The following is a 20,441-nucleotide window of genomic DNA, read 5'->3' on the forward strand; positions in this document are numbered from 1 at the left end:
ATTTTACGGATGATGCACCCCGGGTACCAGTACTTTTTGTCATAAATTGATGGTGTAAATAAATGCGATGGTGTAAATAAATGCGGCTTAGATAAAATGACATAACACGGTAAAAAAATCAACATAAATAAAAATTACCCAGATAAGTATGAGTAAATTATCTTCAATAATTCTATATTTTACCATTCCAATGATGTGATAAAAATACAAAATTTATTTATTGTATTTATTTTGTAATTTCATTCTTCTCTTGAAAATCATGATTCACTTTGATTCACAGATTGAATTATTTTCGTCGCTTAGTAATTCATACGTATAAATAAAGTTTACATAATGAATGTTTGTAGGCTGGATGGACGTAAATGGCAAAAAGTCTCGCTCTCATGGTCGTCTATGTGAGTTAGATAGCGTATTTCATCAGATCATATTTACTAGAGAACCTGGCTCTCCTGAAATCACAGGTAACGTGGTTATTTTCTAAACATATGAAAATATGTTAAAATACATTTTGAGAACACTTTACATTTTCGATTTCAAACATACTACGGTTACCTGCAAGCATAATAATATGGTTTTCAATGAAAAAGTATCTTGTGTAAACTTGTGAAAATTATTCACATTTTAAACTTCATAAAAAAAGTGGCTGGGTGGCGTAGTTGGTTTGTCATCGGCCTTCTGAGCCCAAGTCTGCGGGTACGATTTCCGGCCCAGACACCGGATATTCGGGATGCAGAAAATCCTCAGCGGCCATGTCGTATGATTATGCGGCATGTAAAAGATCCCTGGAGTGCCTTATTGGCTCTTGGCATTTCCGGCAAAATTAAAAAATTCCTAGCGCACTTTAGCATCCAAATAAGAGTCTCGGTGCTGCCATCTAGTGTGGCAGAAACTAGACGTCCCATTACATGGGACGGTTAACATGGCCAACGGTATCTCACCCATCGTGGTGGTCCTGAAAGAGTGGATACCACTTCTGGAGAACGCACTAGATCTGCTTATGTGTGCAGCTCATTGGAAAAAAAAATTTAAAAAAAAATATTTTAAAAATAAACTTCATAAAATCTCAAGCGACATATGATTTCGCTTAGTATTTATAATAATAAATTATACCTTACAATAGACATTCATACACCGAAATATGATTGCATTAGGAAAGAAAACATTTGATAGATACTTTTATAGGGGATGATACCCAACAACGACGGAGATATCTTTAATAAATCTTGTTTGACAATACAAAATTAAATTTGTGAGAAACCGTTTATCATTTTGAGCTTTCTTTTTAAAAGTACGAAAACTAGATAGCATTTAGAGAATAAATAAAACTTTATTTACATGGAAAAAAAATTATCGTTAAACTTTCTCTTAATTTGATGATGATTTATTCGGACAAATTAATTGTTTCAAGCAATGTTTAATACTGAAGAGAAAAAAATTGCCCAAAGAAACTAACATATATTATTTGATGTGTAAGGAGTTAATTTGTATAGAATATCGAAACAATACGATAACATTGTAATAAAATTAATATAACTAAAATTTCAATTCAACACTCAAAATAATTCGATTTCAGATTTAGCTACAACGAGGAGCCTATATTTATGTAATATTTTTTCTTTCGTTTTCTTGTCTACAAATTGCAATAATACGTAATTGACACGTAATTTGAATAATGTGATTTATTTTTCAAATGATATTTTTCCCCTCTATGTATGTTGTTCTTAATCCAGGTGTGAAAATAAACAATAATACATATCCTGTTTGCCAACTAAAGACAACAATTTTTAATAAAAAGAATTCAATGTGAATATGACATGTATATTTGTATAATCGCTTTCTAATGCCTGAAAACCAACGAATGTCTTTCATTTCAGACATTCCTTTTGGAAATGTTCTAGGAACACCCCGACAACAGAGAAAGCAAAGTAGAATGAGCATCAGAAATCTTTTTACTCCAACACCCAAGTTTCAAAAATATCTCGAGCGGTATTATTTATTTTCATTTACATTATTATTCTTATTATTATTTGACGTTTCTTAATATCGCGCAAAAAATATTTCAAGACAGTAAAATACATTTTTTCACAACTTTATTAAAAATAACTATTTACAAAAACTATTTCTTAATTAATTCATTTTATAAAATTATTAATATTGAATAAAAAAATATATTTGTTTTATTTTTTTAATATTAGTAATAATTGTAAAAAAAAATCTTATAAAATTTATATTATGGCTTTTAACATTTTATTTTATGGTTATTAACTTTTCATCAGTTCTTTTTCTTCGTAATTATAATCAGGAGAGCTCTTATTTTATTGCTGCATGGTAAACATATACCGAATATAATACTGAATATAATTATAGTAAAAAGTACCGGTGCTTAGGATGCCAGTGCTTTTTACCATAAAATCCATTTTTACAGGAACATATTACAGAAGAAAAAAGATCTGATATACCGTAATTTTTACAGTGATAAGTAACGCAAAATCTTTAATTGTGCTTTATACACGCTGTTATTTGCTTTAGTATATTAGTACATATCGAGTATATGATTAACACAACATTTTTATAAGAAATTAGATCAATCTTTGAAGTAAATTAGCACATTTTTTATAAAATTAAGACTTTTTTTAAGAATAAAACATATTTGTATGTTTTAAAATATATTTAGGGGAGTTTACTTGGCCTGCTTAATTTATACTGATCACAGACTCTTAGTAACAGCAGAAGATACTTTGCCGATTATGGAAGTAGATGAAAATTGTCCTAGCTGCTTGAACAGTGACTTCCATTGGCTGATGAAAGTAAGACAGTATTTTATATATCGATACTATAATCAAGATGCATTAATTTTACTCTTAAATATTCGATGCAAAGTTATTTATATTTTGCATTGAAGTAAACTCGTCCCGCAGTGGTCTGATCGTAAAGACACGACTCCCAGTAGAACACCGAAGTCAAGCATCACTATTTGCGATCAGTAAGCGGGTGGGTGACCACTTTGATCAGTCTGCGTAGGGACTAAGGGTGCACGATATTGGGCCTCGTTAAACTGCTTTACCGTAAAGTGCTCGACTTCACGTGCAGATCATCGGGCAACCAGAGCAGTGAGCCATCCCCTTTCCAGATGATCAAAATTGCGATGGCATGTCTTCGGATAATCATCAGGGATGTTTCCCAGACAGTCAACAATAGCGAATTGTGCAGCTCTTGTCCAATGAAAATAAAGTACCTACCTACCTGAAGTAAATTCTTTAATAAAGAAACACATATGAAAATACTTTAGTTAGAAGGGGTATTTTTTGGCCGAGATAGCCTGGTTGGTAGGGCATTGGGCCCATATCCAAGCGGTCGTGATTTCGATCCTCACCGGCCGAAGACTCCCAGTGTGGTAAATGGTGACTGGTGCACGTTAAATTTATAGAGTCACAAAGTTCACCATGCTTCCATAACAAATCACACCTCTGGGAGTACGGAATTGCTGTCTAGCTGTTCTCTGGTTCAGGTCACAAATACGATCTGTGAATGAATGGATGTATGAATGAGTCAGCCCTATAAGCGAGATATGACATGTGCGTGGATGAAGTCCTTATTCTTGGCTTTAGAAAGAACAGGGAGGTTTTTTTAAAACCATGCATTTCAAGTGGACTTAAAAATATTATTTTTATTTTCGTCTCATCTTAAATGGACAATGTATAACTTTCAAAAACTTAAAAGGTATTTGAAAGTGGATTAAAGGGTATTAAGAAAATAATACTGCCTACGTTTTTCAATTTAGTCGTAAAAAAATAATTTTATTATCCTTTTTGAAAAATGCAGTCGTAAATCTTCTTTTTCGTTTGTAATTTCATTATTTGGAGATAAAGAGGTCTAAATTCTGTTGGAACCAAGATACGATTAACACTTATTCGCACAAGATCTAGTGTTCCAGTTAAAATTTGAACACCCTTAAATAGGTAATCGGGAAAGGTTGGAAATCAGAATTTTTGATTGACAATAAATTGCTTTTTGAAATGATATCGTGCTTTATTCTGTTTCTAGCCTTCAGAAAAAAAAATTAACGCTTATTACGGTATTAGACACTGAACTCCAAAAGGGATTCAAAAACCACAGTTAGTCGGAAACTGGTTGAAGTTATTATTTATATCGAACTCATTTTGGCTACAATATTGGTATAAATTCTGCTTGCAGCAGTCAAGAAACCATGCATGTATTGAAACTTGCTTAATTTCAATAATTGAAATGATTGGAACTATAAAAGTTTTAATCGTTTCTTGCCGGCAGAATCTGTGAGTTATCAGCAGCAGATCTTCTAGCTCCAAGTAAAATTTCTGTACGACTCCAAGTAAAATGTCTGTAAAAATGAAGCGTTCATTTTTATCACACATGATCACCATTCACAAATACGAAAAGAAATTTGAAAAAACTTAATAAGTTAATAGAATAAATTGTTATCAAACTGGATGTGCAAATTGTAATAAAACGAGAAAATTATAATAAATTAAAATCATGATTTATTTTTTTATTCAATTCAGGTAGCTTGCACTTGGGAAGATACGAGAGCTCTTCGACTCGAAATGGAAAAGACTCAAAGTTCATCCTCTTTTCATTTTCGAAGCAAACTTCTACAAGCTGCGGAAATGATGCAGGTGTTACATTTTTTCTTTTCTCAAACTCCGGATATCAACAGAGTTTAAACTTCCTTTTAAGATCCTTGATTTTCAGGTCTGAAAGAATTACAGTAGTTGGAGTCAAATTTTAGCAAATATTTTTTTTGAAAGAGGTTTTGTAATCCATGTACAAAGCAATCTGATGCAACAGAAACATTTAAGCAAAAATATTGATAAATGGAAATTTCATGAGACTGTTAATAATATGAAATATTTTTGTGCTTTTTAACTTGTTTTAAATACATTAAATGTTGCGGTGATACTTTTTCTCTAACTCATGTTTTCAATATCTATATTAAGAAACAAAATTAATAATTAGTTGTTCTACTGCCTCAATGTTTTTCTTTTCTTTTAAAAAAAAAGAGCATGGAGGAAAGCTTTTACTAAAATTATCAAAATGTGACATTTCAGGTTAAAAAAAAAACCCAATTATGGTAAATAAAATCAATATATACTATTTTTAAGCCATTTATGTGGTAATTTCTCAGTTCAAATGATTAATAAACTGGAAATTTTAGTTGACAAAATTTTATTTTTATTACTACACATTTAGTGAAAAATACTAAACTGAAAAGTAAATTTAACTTAATAAATGATTTTTATGTCATGCTCAATTTTACCCAAATCCAATTTTTCGGCTAAAATTGATTTTCCCTTTTGAAATTTTCACTAAATGTGTGGTAATGAGAACTATATTTTTGAAAACCAAAATTTTCGGTAAACCGTTACCATATGCACAGAAAAAATCACCTAATGAATAGTTTAAATTTCGTATATTTTGGTTTTAAAACCAGAATTAAGATGTTGTTCTTTTACCAGAAATGTCATTGTTTTACATTATGCTATTATTAGCTGAACTTTTTTCTCCGTGAAGAAGGGATGATAAATAAATATTTCTGGTTGAAATCATTAAATGAAGGAGTAATTTACGGGTAAATACATCATAATTTTATTAGTTCTATGCCATTGCCAGCTTAAAATATATTCTTTAATGATCATATCATATGATTTTTCTGTCAAATGAGAATGCAGAAAATAGGTTTCTGATACTTATTGCTTTATATGTAGAGAAATTCGAACTGCTTTGAGGTATTTCAAGTATTTTTTGTTTTTATTTAAAATACTTTAAAGTAGGTAAATTAGTAAACAGCAGTTTGTAATTTTAGGCTGCTCTCGGCATTCAAGATCTAGGTCAGTTCTACTGTAAACCCATCAAAAATATGGATGACACAACAGTACTGTGTACAGTGAAATATATTCCAGACTCGAAGAACTTCAATACGATGTCTTTGCGTTGGGTACCCGTAACAAAGCTTCAAAGGAAACTGAGCGTAAACGTCTTACCCATTCAAGATTTCTACACTACAAACAGTAAATTACTTTCAACAACGCAAGTAAGTTGTTCAAAAAAGTAAACAATTATATATAATTACATTAATATATAATTATACAAATAATATATAATTATATAAATTAAATATAATTACATAAATAATATTTTACGTAAAATCCATTTTTACCGAACCATGTTACGGAACGAAAGATCTGATATACAGCAATTTTTGTAGAAATAATTATCGTAAAATCACTAAAGCACTCTAATTATACCAATATTACTGTGAATCGACTGCATAATATTTTACGGTAAGAGCGGATTTTACTGTAAAGTGAATTGTACGGATGATGCATACAAATTGCTGATACTTTATACCGCAATTTGATCAGGAATTTTTTAAAGTGTACTCCATATTAAATACTTCTATAATAATTCATTTCGATCTATTACAAAGTGTTTTTTACCAGTAACAAAAATAAAATACTTTTGATAGTTATTTGATAGAAAATGTTTTTAAAAAAAGTTTTCAAATTTTTAAAAAAATAGAACAGTTAAAGATAAGTTTGGAGAATAAAATGGATAAAAAGGAGAACCTCAACTTTCCACGTTTAAATTTTTAATGTTAATTTTGAATAATAATGTCATACGTTATCACGAAAATTAATAAATAATTTTAGCAATGGTTTTTATGCAATTATTTTATATTATTCAATTTCTGAACATTTATTGAATAGTTGAATAACATTCATAATTTAGATTTCATGTAAATATTTTGCATGTCATGGTTTGTTAGCCAAATTATTTTTCAATACAAATTTTCTTGATGAAAATTATTGCTTGTGCAAAGCAAAGAGAACATATACGGAGAAAAAAATTCTGGTAAAATTACCGTACTGTCTGGTGATAATATTTATGATTAAAAAAAAGAAAAAAACATATTTTGGTAAATAAAACCATAATATACGATATTCAAACCATGCATTTTGGCAATTTTTCCTTTCATATCGGCAATGGTTTACCGGTACTTCTGGTTTTCAAAATTATAGTTCTTATTACCACACATGTAATAAAAAATATAAAACTGAAGAATAATAATTTTAACCGAATAAATGACCTTTATGCCGTGCTTTAATCTATCACGATAAAATTGCCAAATTCCATTACATATATTACAAAACCATATTTTATTGCTAGTTTTTCAAAAATCATTTCTAAAGTCCTTCTATAAAAATTACCAAGCTTTATGGTGTCTACATAGAGACAGAAACACGGTGAGTTTGGCGTATTATTTTGGTAGTTTTGACCTTATTTTTATTCTCTGTATAGAAGAAAAAGAAATGAAGGTTGCTTTTTTTCAAGTATAATTATTAAATGCAATTTTTTAATAAAATGTTATTCATATCGCAAATACTAATTTTTTCAGGCGATGATGACGTATAATCACGTCAGTAAGATTCCATTATCCAGAGGATTGTACGTAGCCTATGTGAAAATTAGCAGTTCTGTAGATCTCATACGAATTTTGGTTCCTAAAAAAGCACCCAATATTTTGCCTTATTATAAAGTTCGTGATAATCCACACGTATCTTCGTGAGTATAAGCTCATTTTTGTTCAAAATTTATTTACTATATCATTAATTATATAATAAATTAATTTTATTATGTATTTAAGAAAAACTCTGCATTATTTCACAGTGAATCTGATTTACCGTAAAACATAAGAGCTTGACTGACATTTTTAAAATGAACTAAGTAAACAAGAAAACAAACAATGTTGTTGGCAATGAAAAATATAAATGCTTACTTAAAATTATTAAATTTTGCCTAAAAATGCTTGAGAAAAAAAATATATATATATGTAAAATAAGTAAAATATTTACATTATTTATGTTTGAAAATGTCAGGAATACGTTTCTCTCATAGATATTTTATTTAATATAAATATTCAAAAGAAAATTTATTCTTCAAGGAGACACAACAATAAAAATTACATTAATGCATCTCCTTGGAAAGCTATGAAAGTACAAACAAGGTAAATAATTTAGTCATAAGAAAAAAGTTTATTATCCCTTCCCTTCACTTTGCTTTCTTTAACAACCAAGATTTATAAACAAATATTTGAAGAAAAATATTTACTTCAAATATTTTCCTTCGTAATTTTAATGTTTTATGAATAGTTTTCATGTATAAAAAAAGCTCTTGATTACGTTGTTACGTTAGCTTCACAATATTAAGATATAATCAAATCAAATTGGATATTGCTCTACATATTGCGACTGTAGTTATTCAAAATATAGCAAAAGAAATAAACCAAATGCAAATAAAATTAAGACCCAAGTAAGTACTACTAATAACCTAGTATTATTTTCTCAATATCTATATTAAGTATTTATATCACCATAAAGTACCTTTTACTATAATACCAGTAGTACCTATTACTACAATTGATTATCAAGACTCACAAGCGTCAGTACTAGTTTTAAATAATTCTAATACCCAAAACTGTTTATCGTTTGTCAATAAGTAATCATCTATAGACAAACTACATTATAGTATTAATTATACTGCTTAAAAAAGCATTAAAATTATTATTAGAAATTTTTATCGGTTAAAATTTTAATCTACTTGCTTACTTATATTGATACAAATGCAATTAACCATTCTAATATTTTTCGTCAACTTGCAAATTCTATTTTTTAGAGAAGAGTGGATATGGCTGAAATCGAAGGCAACAAATGGTATAAGAGATCTTACGCTTCGACAGTTGAAATTCCAAAAAGTCTTATCTTCAGCAGTGCGAAATTTATTGAAAATTCTGGATGTGCCTTCCGATCAAACAGACGATCACAGGTTAGTTGAAAAGCCTTAATCTAAGACTGCTTTATTTATTTGAATATAAAAATCTGAACGTATTTAATTTTCATGTAAACATAATTAAAAAAAGTCACAACATGTTAATAATAGTATGAGAATAGAGGACAACAAAAATAAGTAAAAAAGAAACAAAAAAAAATTTTCCAGTGGGAGGAGCTACTATAGGGTGTATCTATTGGGTAGCTTTAGACAGTGGAATTCCTTTTTCTAGCTTTCAAATTAGTTTTAACTATTCAAATTATCAATTTTATTTAAAACTGGGGTTAAATATTCATATATTTCGAGAAATAATTAGCTTTATTAAAAATATAATTGCTAGGCTTAGTCTTTTTCTCACGTTATTTAAGCTACTAGCCGCCTTTAGCTATTAGCTATGTGACATTTCAAAATATGCATTAGATAAGCTTTAATGATAACCAAGCTAAATGCCCTGCACTACTATATTTAAATATTCTAATCCCCTTCTCCAGTCCTCACGACTTATAAATTACTTTTAAACAATGTAGTAACCAATTTTTCACCGTCTATCTGTTGCCGTGGTGTATAATATATATATATATATGGTCGGACCTCCATTTAACGAAGTCGCTAAATCCCGATAAAAAGTTCGTTATATGGAAAATTACTTAAATAGAAAATCACCTTTTAAAATACTTGTACAACACAAAGCAGGTTGTAAATTTATGAACAACAGGCATAATTAAAATAGCAATTGATGCCCCTTTATCTTGCAAACTAGTATCTACTATTTATTTTATAAATCTAAACCATAAAAGTATTTTCTGTATAGAAAGCAATAGAGCAAAACATTGTCCAGTATTACGCTGTCATGCTACATACATTTTCAACTAAAAAAAGCTAAATTTATATCTAAAATTACAGGGCATTTATCATAAAAGTAATTTTAAACATACATAACCACATGCTCTCTAAAGTTTAATTGGTAATCATAAAATCCGTTAATTTGGACTGAGGTTTTCGTTTGAAATGCAAATAAAAAGGGATTTTACTACTTTCTCCAAAATAACTTTTAGAGAAAGCACTAAAACTTTGCATAAAGTAGTGGCTTCGAAATTAATTCAAGGTCATTTCCCCCATAAAATGCGTTAACAAGTTTGAAATATTTTGGAAAATAGGGAAAGTGGATCTAAAAGAAAAGTTTGTTAAATGGAAATTTCACTTCGCTATTTGATAGTTATTTTACGAAGAAAATTCCAAAATGTTCTTGGTTCCTCGAAAAAATTCGAAAAATAGAGAAATTGGCTAAATGGAAGTTCGTTAAATAGAAGTCCGACTGTATATATATACAGTCTTACATATACATATATATATTGAGAAGAAGAAGACAGTATCTACAATTTCTACAACTATTGTGGAAATGATAAAAAATAAATAGAAATATTTACTTCGTAACTAAGTTTTTATTTCTACAAAGATACAAAATTACTCTAAATAAATGCTTAACGCATTAACTAAGTAAATACTTAACGTAAATAAATACTTAACATCACATAATTATTACTTAAGACGACCTAACAAAATGAATAATAACTGTAGTGTTGCTAATAGATATAGAAATACCCGAGTTTATGATGCCCCATAAAAGAAATTTGTACATAGATTAAGGGTGATTAAATACTAATAGGTATAATTGAAACTGCATTTCTTAAACCAAAAATGAAATATTTTCATTTGAAATGGAAAAATAAATTGTAACAAAATATTCACTCAATAAAATGTATAGCCAAAAGAATTTTATTGGTAATCTTAAACCTTTCTTCTAAAAAGTATAATTCTCACATTTTCACTCTCGCATTTAGTCACGTCCAAGTTCCTTCACTGTATGTTATTACGTCTTCAAAGTATTCACCATTATTATTCCCTGTAGATTGTTCGACAACGAAGTTATCGAATTGAACTCCGACGTATCTCTTTTGCTTTTACTGCCTCCTGTTAATTCCGTATGCGCGGCTCCTGGGCAAAAGGACTGCATTACAGAAAGAAAAGACTGCGTACTTTTGCCTCTTCAGATATTTGAAATAAGTAAGGCCTATTTCAAATAAGTAAGACTTGTTATTTTCCAATTTATTTTCAAATTTTTGCTTTCCAATTCGGACTGTTTTCCTGTTAACTATTTTAAAAGTAATAGGAAGTTAAATAAAATGATTGACGATTTGAAAAAATCTAAATAAGAGAGAATTTTAAAATTTTTGAAGTTTTACTTAGGAAACCAGATTTTTTTTCCTTACCAAATTTCAACACTAGGTACTAAGTTCGTCAACAGATGGCAGCGCTAACTAAATATTGCGTGATGTAAAACTTTCAGAACTGACTCAAATTTCGTAATGCAAAGTGCTTCAACTCTTAGATTGAGGTGAAATCTCATGTAGAAATGGCTTTTAGTGGAAAAACCGGAAAGTTTCTGTTTAAATTATACAAGGTCACTTACGTAATTAAATAGAAGTAACCGGAATTTAAATGTGATCTGTTTCAATATTCCTTCAAAACTTTCTAAATATTTTAATGTTAAGGGTGTTCCATAAGGCTCACTTTTAATGTATATTTTCTAAACCTTTGTCAAAAGTATAGCCAAAAATACGTCTATACATTGGGTGTCACCAAATAAATGATGAAAAAATTGAAAACGCTATCAAAATCTGAAACATCACTGCTGAGAAGGCAGGTGTACAAACATAAAACCAGTTTGATTGCCAGTTGAAACTTAAATGTTGACAATGATCGTTGTCCTATTCATCATAGTTTTCTTCTGCTTGCAAACAAGTTATATATTATTGTGCTTTTCCACCTTTTTGAAAACCAATTTTATACAATGTTAAAGATTTTGCCTTTCCATCGCTTAAATATTATTAGTGTATACTTTTTTCTTCCTTTATAAAAGTTGTAGTTACATGTTAAGGACGGTCATTGTGAACTTCGCTGATTGTTTCACAGCTCAACGTAACGTAATAATAATTATTTACATATTTTAATACTTCTAGGGCAGTTTGCTGAATTTGCTATTAGATATTTGAATTTCCGACATACCGTTGATCATTTATTTTGTCATTCGAACTCAAATAACTTTTACTTTAAACAGAAAGCTAGTAGACTTAGTCTGATATTCCATTATTATAATTCAATACTACTATTATTATTGTGTTAAAAAAAAGTAAGATTTAACTCTTGTCAAGTATTGTTACATAGTTTAACAATAGTAGAGAATAGAAGAAAATTATCGGACATGATCAATATTTTTATTTTATTTTTTTTGATAAAATTTTTTTTCAATTTTTAATAAATAAACAGAAACAGGAAATAAATATAAAAAGTTTCTAAGTAACTTTTAAAATAGAAAGCAACTTCTTGTCCGATTCTTCATTTGTTTAAATTTTTTTGTATACAATTATCATAAGTTTATCTTTAAAATTATAGCCAATTCAATTTGACATTTCAATTCAATTCAATTAAACATTTTTAATAGTGCTTAATTAAAATTTTTAATTACACGTAATTATTAATTAGATAATCGCATTATGTAATTTAAGTTTTGCAAGAGTCGGCAATTCATTGTCTATAATAAATATCAACTTGTACAATAGCTTTAATTCAACTTTTATGATAAATGTCGTAGCAGTGCCAATGATAAGAAGACTGATCATAGGAACAACTACGATATTGAATACTGATACTATATTGAATATTGAATATATTTACTGATATATACTGATGATGTCCTCTATAGATATGCAAATATGCTTCTCTTGATTTTCATTATTTTTTAATATTTTTTTCACTCCTCGTGTATCTTTGAACATTTAAATGAATCTCTTTGACATATTACTCGTCAATATATTTTTTCAATTACATAATTTAATTTAATTTCTACCATCTTTAATTCTCAATTAATATTTAGCAATAATATTGTTTTCTTTGTTTGCAGTTCATATGAGTACTTATCAACCTAAATTCATATCAAGGTATTCCCGTGTTTCGTCACTGTTGGAAATAAATACAACCAATGCCCAGCACGTCCTTCGAGAAGTATTTTAATTTAATTTAACTAATTTTAATTATTTTATTTTATTTTAATAATGTTAGTTAATTTTAATTACATTTAATTAATTGTAATTTATTGTAAGTAATTGTAATTATTTACGATTAATTGTAATTAATCAATGATTATTGATTAATTGTAATTAAGATCAATTGTAATTAATTGTAATTAATTAAAATTAATCTAATTAAACGTAATTAATTTAATTAATTGTAATTGATTTTAATTAGTTTTATTTAATTTGAATTAGTAATTTAATACGTCCTATAATAATAATATACAAGTTTTCTTTTGATTTTTAAGGATTTTATAATTTTTGGACGAATTTTTCTTTTATAAATTATTGTTTTTTGATTTTCTCAATAGTTAAAATAAAATGAAATAAAGATAATAATAATAATAATAATATAACGAAGAAAAATATTTTATGTTTTGAATTTATAATCTAAAGTATTTTAAGCTACTAAAATATTTATTTCAGTTAAAGTGAAAAAAAAAGAGAGAAAAAAAAAAAAAAACATTTTGCCTAAAATAGTTCTAAAACGCGTAACGTCATTGTTTGTCTGATAAGCTTAATAGAGCTTTATTTAATTTGCTCCTTAATTTAGAAAAATTGTCATATATACAGTCAGATGAAAAAAAAATTATTTTATAATTTTTACTAGAGCAGAATTTTAACTATTGACTTTTATCTACATTTAACTGTAATAAAGTAATTATTCTTCATTTTATTTTTTTTTTCTAACATAAAATTTCAGTTCTTCTTATATTTAAGGCATTATTTATATTATTCACAAAAAAATATTTAGTAGCCGCAAATAACTAATTTTAGACAAGTACAAAATCTGATGTAAATAAAAAAGATATATTTCCTTCATCGCCAGTGTTCTTCATAAAAAAAAATTAGACAAAAAATAGAGAAATTTAAATCTTTAATATTTGTGTTTTGAAAATCCAGCAGCTAGTTACTTTGTACCATCAATAGTAATTACCTTTACCGTTTGCTTTACAGTTTAACATTATGCTGTTAGTCGTGCAAAAAAAAAAAAGCAAGTTTTAAATAGTATTTTCTTGTGTTCACTAGATGGCAGCACCAGTAGAAAAAATTATATGATTTTGAAAGAAAATACTTACGTATAATTCAAAATTAATCAAGAAAAAAGCGCAATCGTAATTTATTTTAAATAGAATGAATAATTTCCTGAATTTGTTTATTCTCAACTTAAAATATTTGGTGCTGCCAGATAATAACTTGAAGCTGATTTAAAAAATATTTGTATCGAAATAGGTATCAATGTTAAGATCATTAAAAATACCATACAGATTCAGCTTACGATTTCTATTTTTTTTTTTTTTTTAGATGGATATTTTTTTTTATCATAATAAGCATGATTAAAAAATTTCATAGTATTGAAGCAAATTTCACAAATACCAAAATTACTTTAAAATTTTATCCTAAACTTATTAGAATTAGTTCCATTTTGCCATATTGAAAATTGAGCTTCAATATTGAAATTTTAACTTTTAATTAAACCTAATACAGATAAATAAAAAATTATTTTTTATGCATGGGAAGCAAATGATGCAAAATCTTTGAAATTTCAGGATTTCCTCAGGAACTAAAAAAGAAATGCTATAACTCTATCAAAAGGGAATAAAATTATTCTTGCACTTCTATAAATGACAAGAAAGATCAAAGAAAGGGAGGAGAAATACAGAGTTTCCTCTCAACATGCAAGGTCAATTTTAAATTGGGGGAGGGGACAACGGAAATTAAGCCTTATAACTCTTCTTAATTGTGCTAAAAAATTTATTTTTTACCATCCAAATGAAAACGTATTACATTTTTTAAAAATATTTTTATAAAAATTTCATAGTTTTTAAGATTTTAGCGTTACCGCAATACTATAAGTATTTTCAATAAAGAAAAAAACAAAAACATTTTATAATCCTAAAAATAAATTTAAAAGAACATAGTTTACTAAAAATTCATGTTCGAAATAATATTATCATTTTTTTAACAATTTTAAAAAAATAAAAGGAAAAAAAAAACTTTGCCTTTTGTATTTTTTTTCCATTTTTGTTTCAGTTTTTAATAAGAACTTTATACAAATATTTGATCTTGATTAATTCGGGTTCTTGATTAAATCTGAAATTAGGTATGCTCTAAACGCTACAGACTTTTTATGAATATTTTAGTCTATTTTTTAACGAAATGTACAATTTCAAAAAGGTAATATATAACCAGTCGCCCCCATCTCCCCAAGCTCTTGGGCGCATTCATCCCCCGCCACCAAAAAAATTTGCTAACTTCTCCCTTCCATGTTAGCTTGTTCGAAATAGTGCTACTTTGCTTGCATTCTACTCATAATATGACAATGCTCCTTTTATTTATGTACTTAAGAAAAAAAAATTCTCTCGTCTAAATTCCCCCCCAAACTATTCGTTTTATTTAGTGTAAAAATTCCCCCCAAACTTTAAGTGGGCGCATCGTGCGCCCACCTTCCCCCCTGATGGGGGCCCCTGTATATAACAGGGGATTGGATAAAAGTTGCAACGAACTTTTAGTCAGAGTTAGGGAACATTATCTGCAATGGAATCCATGTCCAGAAAAGTCGTAGTACTTCACTTAGAGCGCTTTCCTATTACGACCTATTCTGAAGCACACGAAGAAACAGTTCATAAAGAGGAAGCGTTGCTAGCAGTATCTGATGAGATTTTCGGGCATGGGTTTCTATGCAATTTTAAGTAATAAGGTGACCTGACTAACCTAGAAGCCTGTTACAAGATTTATGCGACTGCCTGTTATATAAATCATTTTTAAACTTATACATTTCTACAAGAAATAGACCTAAAATGCCACAAAAAAACATGTAGCTTGAAGATTTGAAATCAGTGATGCAAAAATATCGAAGATCTGTAAGAAAATATAATGCAACAGAAAAAAAAAAAATTGTTCCACTGAGTATCCACTGCTTTTATTTATTTTTTTTTTTAATATTATGAAATTGTGGTTTAAAAAAATCTTTCAGTTTATCAATTTGTACTTTTTTAGGCGTTTTCCGTGACAGAAGTAGCCTCTGCAAAATCTAGATTAAAACAACTGCAGCAGTTTCAAACTCAAGTGGACACTACTTGGAGATCCATGAGATGGCTAATGGATGTGCTCAATTTCGCTCGCGATAGAAATACCTCTGGTGGAATTTTACTTAGCAACTTTGTGAACGAGAAACCAGATTCACCAAGCACGGAATCTCCTGTTCATTCTCCTAAACATTTTCTATCAACATACAGTCTCCAAGAACAAGCAACCTTTCCACAAACTGACAACCCTTATCCAGCACATTTTAACTATAGTACCAATTATCTGCCATGTTCTTCATCTGCATATTTCCCCAGAAATTCTGCAGATTCCCCTGATATGAGCGCATTCGCGATGCAACGTTGCTCATCAATATCGAAATTAACAGTGATTAGCGAATCAAGCAAAACGTTCCCATCGAACTCACCTCAATCATTTCAGCCTTCAACCAAGGAGACAAAATCTCAAAAGAATCTAACTTTACCAAGGAATTATAAAATTGATACAACGTCATATGCATTACCAGATGTTACCAATGATTCCTTTTATTTTCCAATTGCAACTGCGTCAAGTGATTCAGGTAATATGTCTCAATTTACAGTTTCCGATACTCGCAGTTGCTTATCTGTACCGGAATCGATTGTAAATGACGATTCGAGCAAAACAAATTTAATAAATTCGGCTCAATGGTATCAGTCTCCCATGAGACAAACTAGGTATCAGAAGAATCTAACTTTACCAAGAAACTATAAAATTGATTCAACACCAAATAAAACAAATTCAGACAAACATGTTACGAATGGTTTACCTAACATTCCATTATCAAATGATTTAGGTGATCTGCCCCAGTTTACCGATTCCAAGGTGCATACATGCTCATCAAAGATGAATGATGATTCAAACACATCGATACCTCACTCAGCTCAATCATTGCAGTCATCCATATGCCAGTCCAAATATCATAAAAACTTAACCTTGCCAAGGAATTACAAAACCGATTCAACACCAAACAAAACAGTTTTAACCAATGATATTACCAATGATTCAGGCTATTTTCATTCATTAAATGTATCAAATGATTCAGATATGTCGCAATTCACCACATCTGATGTGCGTAGATGCTCATCAATGTCAGAATCAGTGATGAATGATTATTCAAACACATCTATACCTTACTCGACTCAATCATTGCAGTCATCCATATGCCAGTCAAAATATCATAAGAACCTAACCTTGCCAAGGAACTACAAAATCGATGATTCAACGCCACATAAAACACTTTTAACCAACCATATTACTAACGACTCGGATTATTTTCCATCAGTAAATGAACCAAATGATTCAGATATGTCGCAGTTCACCACATCTGCTGTGCATGGATTCTCATCAGGGTCGGAATCAACAATAAACGTCGATCATTCAAACAAATCAGTTCGACTTTGTTCAGCTGGATCAGTCCAACGTTTCAATAGTCAGAAGAATCTAACTTTGCCAAAGAATTATAAAATTGAATCATTACCAGATAAGCATTCTCCTCACAGTCATGGTTTCAAAAATTTACCTTACTTTCCATCACCAAATGTATCAAATGATTTAAATCACAATACAAAATTCGAACTGGATAAATCTTCATTGATGTCGGGATCGATGGAGGATAAAGATGCAAGCAAAGCAACTCCTTTCAGTACATCTAAGTGGCTTCAACCTTCCGTAAATGGATATTTTTATGAAGCTTTAACTTTGCCAAGAAATTATAAAATAAACTCACTGATGTCGCTAGTCAACCATGCATACCTAGTAGAGAACAAATCGAATGATTCTTCAGGTTCGATTTCGTCTACGGAATTTAAAATGCATTGATGTTCCTCAATATCTGGTCTTATGTGGCCCGATCATGCTCACTATGGGATTTTTTTCTAAGTCATTTGTTAGAAAACCAGATCTGCCAACTTTCTACGCTTTTTGAAAAAATTTCTTCTAGTGATAGCTAAGTTTATGCTTACATTTAAAGCAATTTTTCATACCACTACTTGTATATTATTGAAAAACTTATGAGAAAAGTCACTTTGTTTCAGCAATCCCGTTTTAAGACTTTGAAATGCTCGTGGTGAGACGTTACCAAAAGGTCTGCAAGCATTAGTTTCTAATTGGCTACCATTTCAATAAAATATTATGCAAAAACCGAAGTAGTTGGCAGCACTGGAAAACCCACTAACCAATCCAATGCGTCCGAAATGTAATGATGTATGTTAATATCTGGACCCATGTATCTTAATAGTGCACTCCAAACAATGCTAATTACATGAGCAAAACAGATTTTTTTCCAGCAAACCTGCCTCTCAAAAGATAACAATTATGAAGTGTAAATTGTAAAATTTATTCAATATCAGAACTTTTATTACATAATAACACTTCACGTAAAGATGTAAATAAGTTAACAGGCCTTTTGTTCCTATATACCAAAACTTTGATAATTTAATTTCGGCAAATCTAACTACATATAAAAATCAAATGATGGTGGCGCAATTTTCCATTGCTGTCGGCTCATTTTTATTGGCTGGAAAATAATGTGGCAGGATCTAGTTTTCCAAAATTAATATTCTTATTGGTTTGGTTGTTATCAGCATAGAATTGATATAAGTCATAAAGGATGTTTTCCTATGTATAATTTTTCATCCCAAAATTTAAAGGAGTACAGTTATTAAGATTTGGATTTTTTTTTCTGAATTAGGAATTTATAGATTGTGCGCATTATTATGATTATTAGAATAACGTAATTCTACGTTAAGTTTTAAGATAAAGTTATTTAAATCAGTGTGTGATCTAATTAACCGTTTTACAATTACTATTCTTTGGTGCAAATTACATTAATATACTCTTACGAACTACTGCTAAGGAGATTCAATGAATGATTTAGAATTTAACTTTCAGCTTCACGCACAAAGTGATGAATGAAAAAATTATATTTAAAATATACATCTGTTCATTTGGTAAGCAAGAATATTAAATTATAGCTGTGAACTCACCAAATTTGTTTTAACAATATACTTTTAATTTTAAATGTTATTTAAAAAAAGGATTACTTAGAAAAATGATTTATGTTCACTTATAGATCTTAATAGTTTTATAAAGGAAATATTTGAACGTGGAAAGTGGAGACAGAAGTGTTTTTTTAGTACATATATTTTTAGTTGAATAATTTCAACTGTTTTATTGCAACAACAATTACTGTTTTACTGAAACAGCAATTATTGAGAAGAAATCATCGGGGTTGATGAGCGTCGGCCAGAAGGGCGCTTAGTCCCCTAGTGTATATAACAAAAGTTACCGTACCTTCATTAACTTTTAATTTTTTAAGAATCAAACATACACTCATCGCAGTTAAAACCGTTTCTTCCAGGAAAACTCCCTCCTCCAAAATAATTTCAAGTATTAATTATGTGATGATGTTTGTATTCTACAACAAATTTGTTTTCAATAATTGAAAAAAAAAAACAATTTCATTAATGCTGTATAAAATATTAATGTATTCATTATTGTATTTCTCTGTATATTTCCTTATTGTATTTTTCTGTATATTTCATTTTATTTTAGGGAATTAAAATAAAGTTATTTTTTGAATTTAAATAAAATTTATTTTTGTGAATTTCTCCATCTATCCTAAAAAAAAAAAAAAACTATGCGTCTGGAAGTCTTGAGGTCCTCTTCTGACGTCATAGCATTGATGTGACTATTTTTGTGGCGTTCCAGGTTTGTTTGTATATATACTCGGAATAACTCAGGGAGATACCTGCAAGTCACGTAGAGTGGTTATCTCAATTCTGATTGGTTGTTGAAATGTAGTATTTGTTTACGTTAGCAACTGTTCATTCCCTTCTATTTCGAGTAAGCTAAGCCAGTCAAGTATTAATTCTCTTACATGACACATTCTAAATTCTTTCCTAAGGATTCTTTCTCAAAAATTTTAATTCTATCACTATATATTTGCACAGTGACTTAACACAAAGACAGGCCATTTAGAGCATAAATAAACTAATTGTGCATCGAAGTTGCAAGGTACACAAAACAAAAATATATCACATTTACAATGAAATACATAAATAAATAATAAATCTAAGTTAAGTAAAAGAAGTAGAAGTGAAAGAATTATATTTCAACTAATTCAAAGAGCGATACGGCTCTGTTTTTAATTTACTTATGGTTGATTAGCATTTTAACTTATGTAGAGAAACTTAGCTCAACTTTAATACGCCATTTTACTGATAAAGATCAGCTGGCGCTGACGTCATAGGTCACATGTATGGGTATGGGAGATCTTCTTCTTGAAGTGCAAGTACCCAGTTGTTCTGAATTTAATTTTTTTTTGTCGTGTTCTTGAGAAGAAATGTGTTCTTCAAATTTTAAATTATCAGATTAAGGTAT

At 29.1% G+C, this 20,441-nt stretch overlaps 1 protein-coding gene across 3 annotated transcripts in view; it reads left to right on the plus strand.

Moving 5' to 3' along the window:
* LOC107442546 (ankyrin repeat and fibronectin type-III domain-containing protein 1-like) overlaps positions 1-19,651 on the plus strand; it is a 35,110-nt gene extending 15,459 nt beyond the window's left edge. For all 3 annotated transcript variants that reach the window (XM_071180016.1, XM_043051465.2, XM_071180015.1), the window contains exons 7-16: positions 348-461; positions 1,875-1,986; positions 2,675-2,807; positions 4,539-4,652; positions 5,840-6,067; positions 7,433-7,599; positions 8,710-8,859; positions 10,772-10,926; positions 12,824-12,924; positions 15,993-19,651. In XM_071180016.1, coding sequence (XP_071036117.1) covers positions 348-461; positions 1,875-1,986; positions 2,675-2,807; positions 4,539-4,652; positions 5,840-6,067; positions 7,433-7,599; positions 8,710-8,859; positions 10,772-10,926; positions 12,824-12,924; positions 15,993-17,879 — 3,161 coding nt within the window. In that variant the 3' untranslated portion in view covers positions 17,880-19,651. The remainder of the gene's footprint in view (positions 1-347; positions 462-1,874; positions 1,987-2,674; positions 2,808-4,538; positions 4,653-5,839; positions 6,068-7,432; positions 7,600-8,709; positions 8,860-10,771; positions 10,927-12,823; positions 12,925-15,992) is intronic.
* Positions 19,652-20,441: the final 790 nt, after the last annotated feature.

This window comes from Parasteatoda tepidariorum, chromosome 4, assembly GCF_043381705.1.
Source record: "Parasteatoda tepidariorum isolate YZ-2023 chromosome 4, CAS_Ptep_4.0, whole genome shotgun sequence".
Lineage (NCBI taxonomy): Eukaryota > Metazoa > Arthropoda > Arachnida > Araneae > Theridiidae > Parasteatoda > Parasteatoda tepidariorum.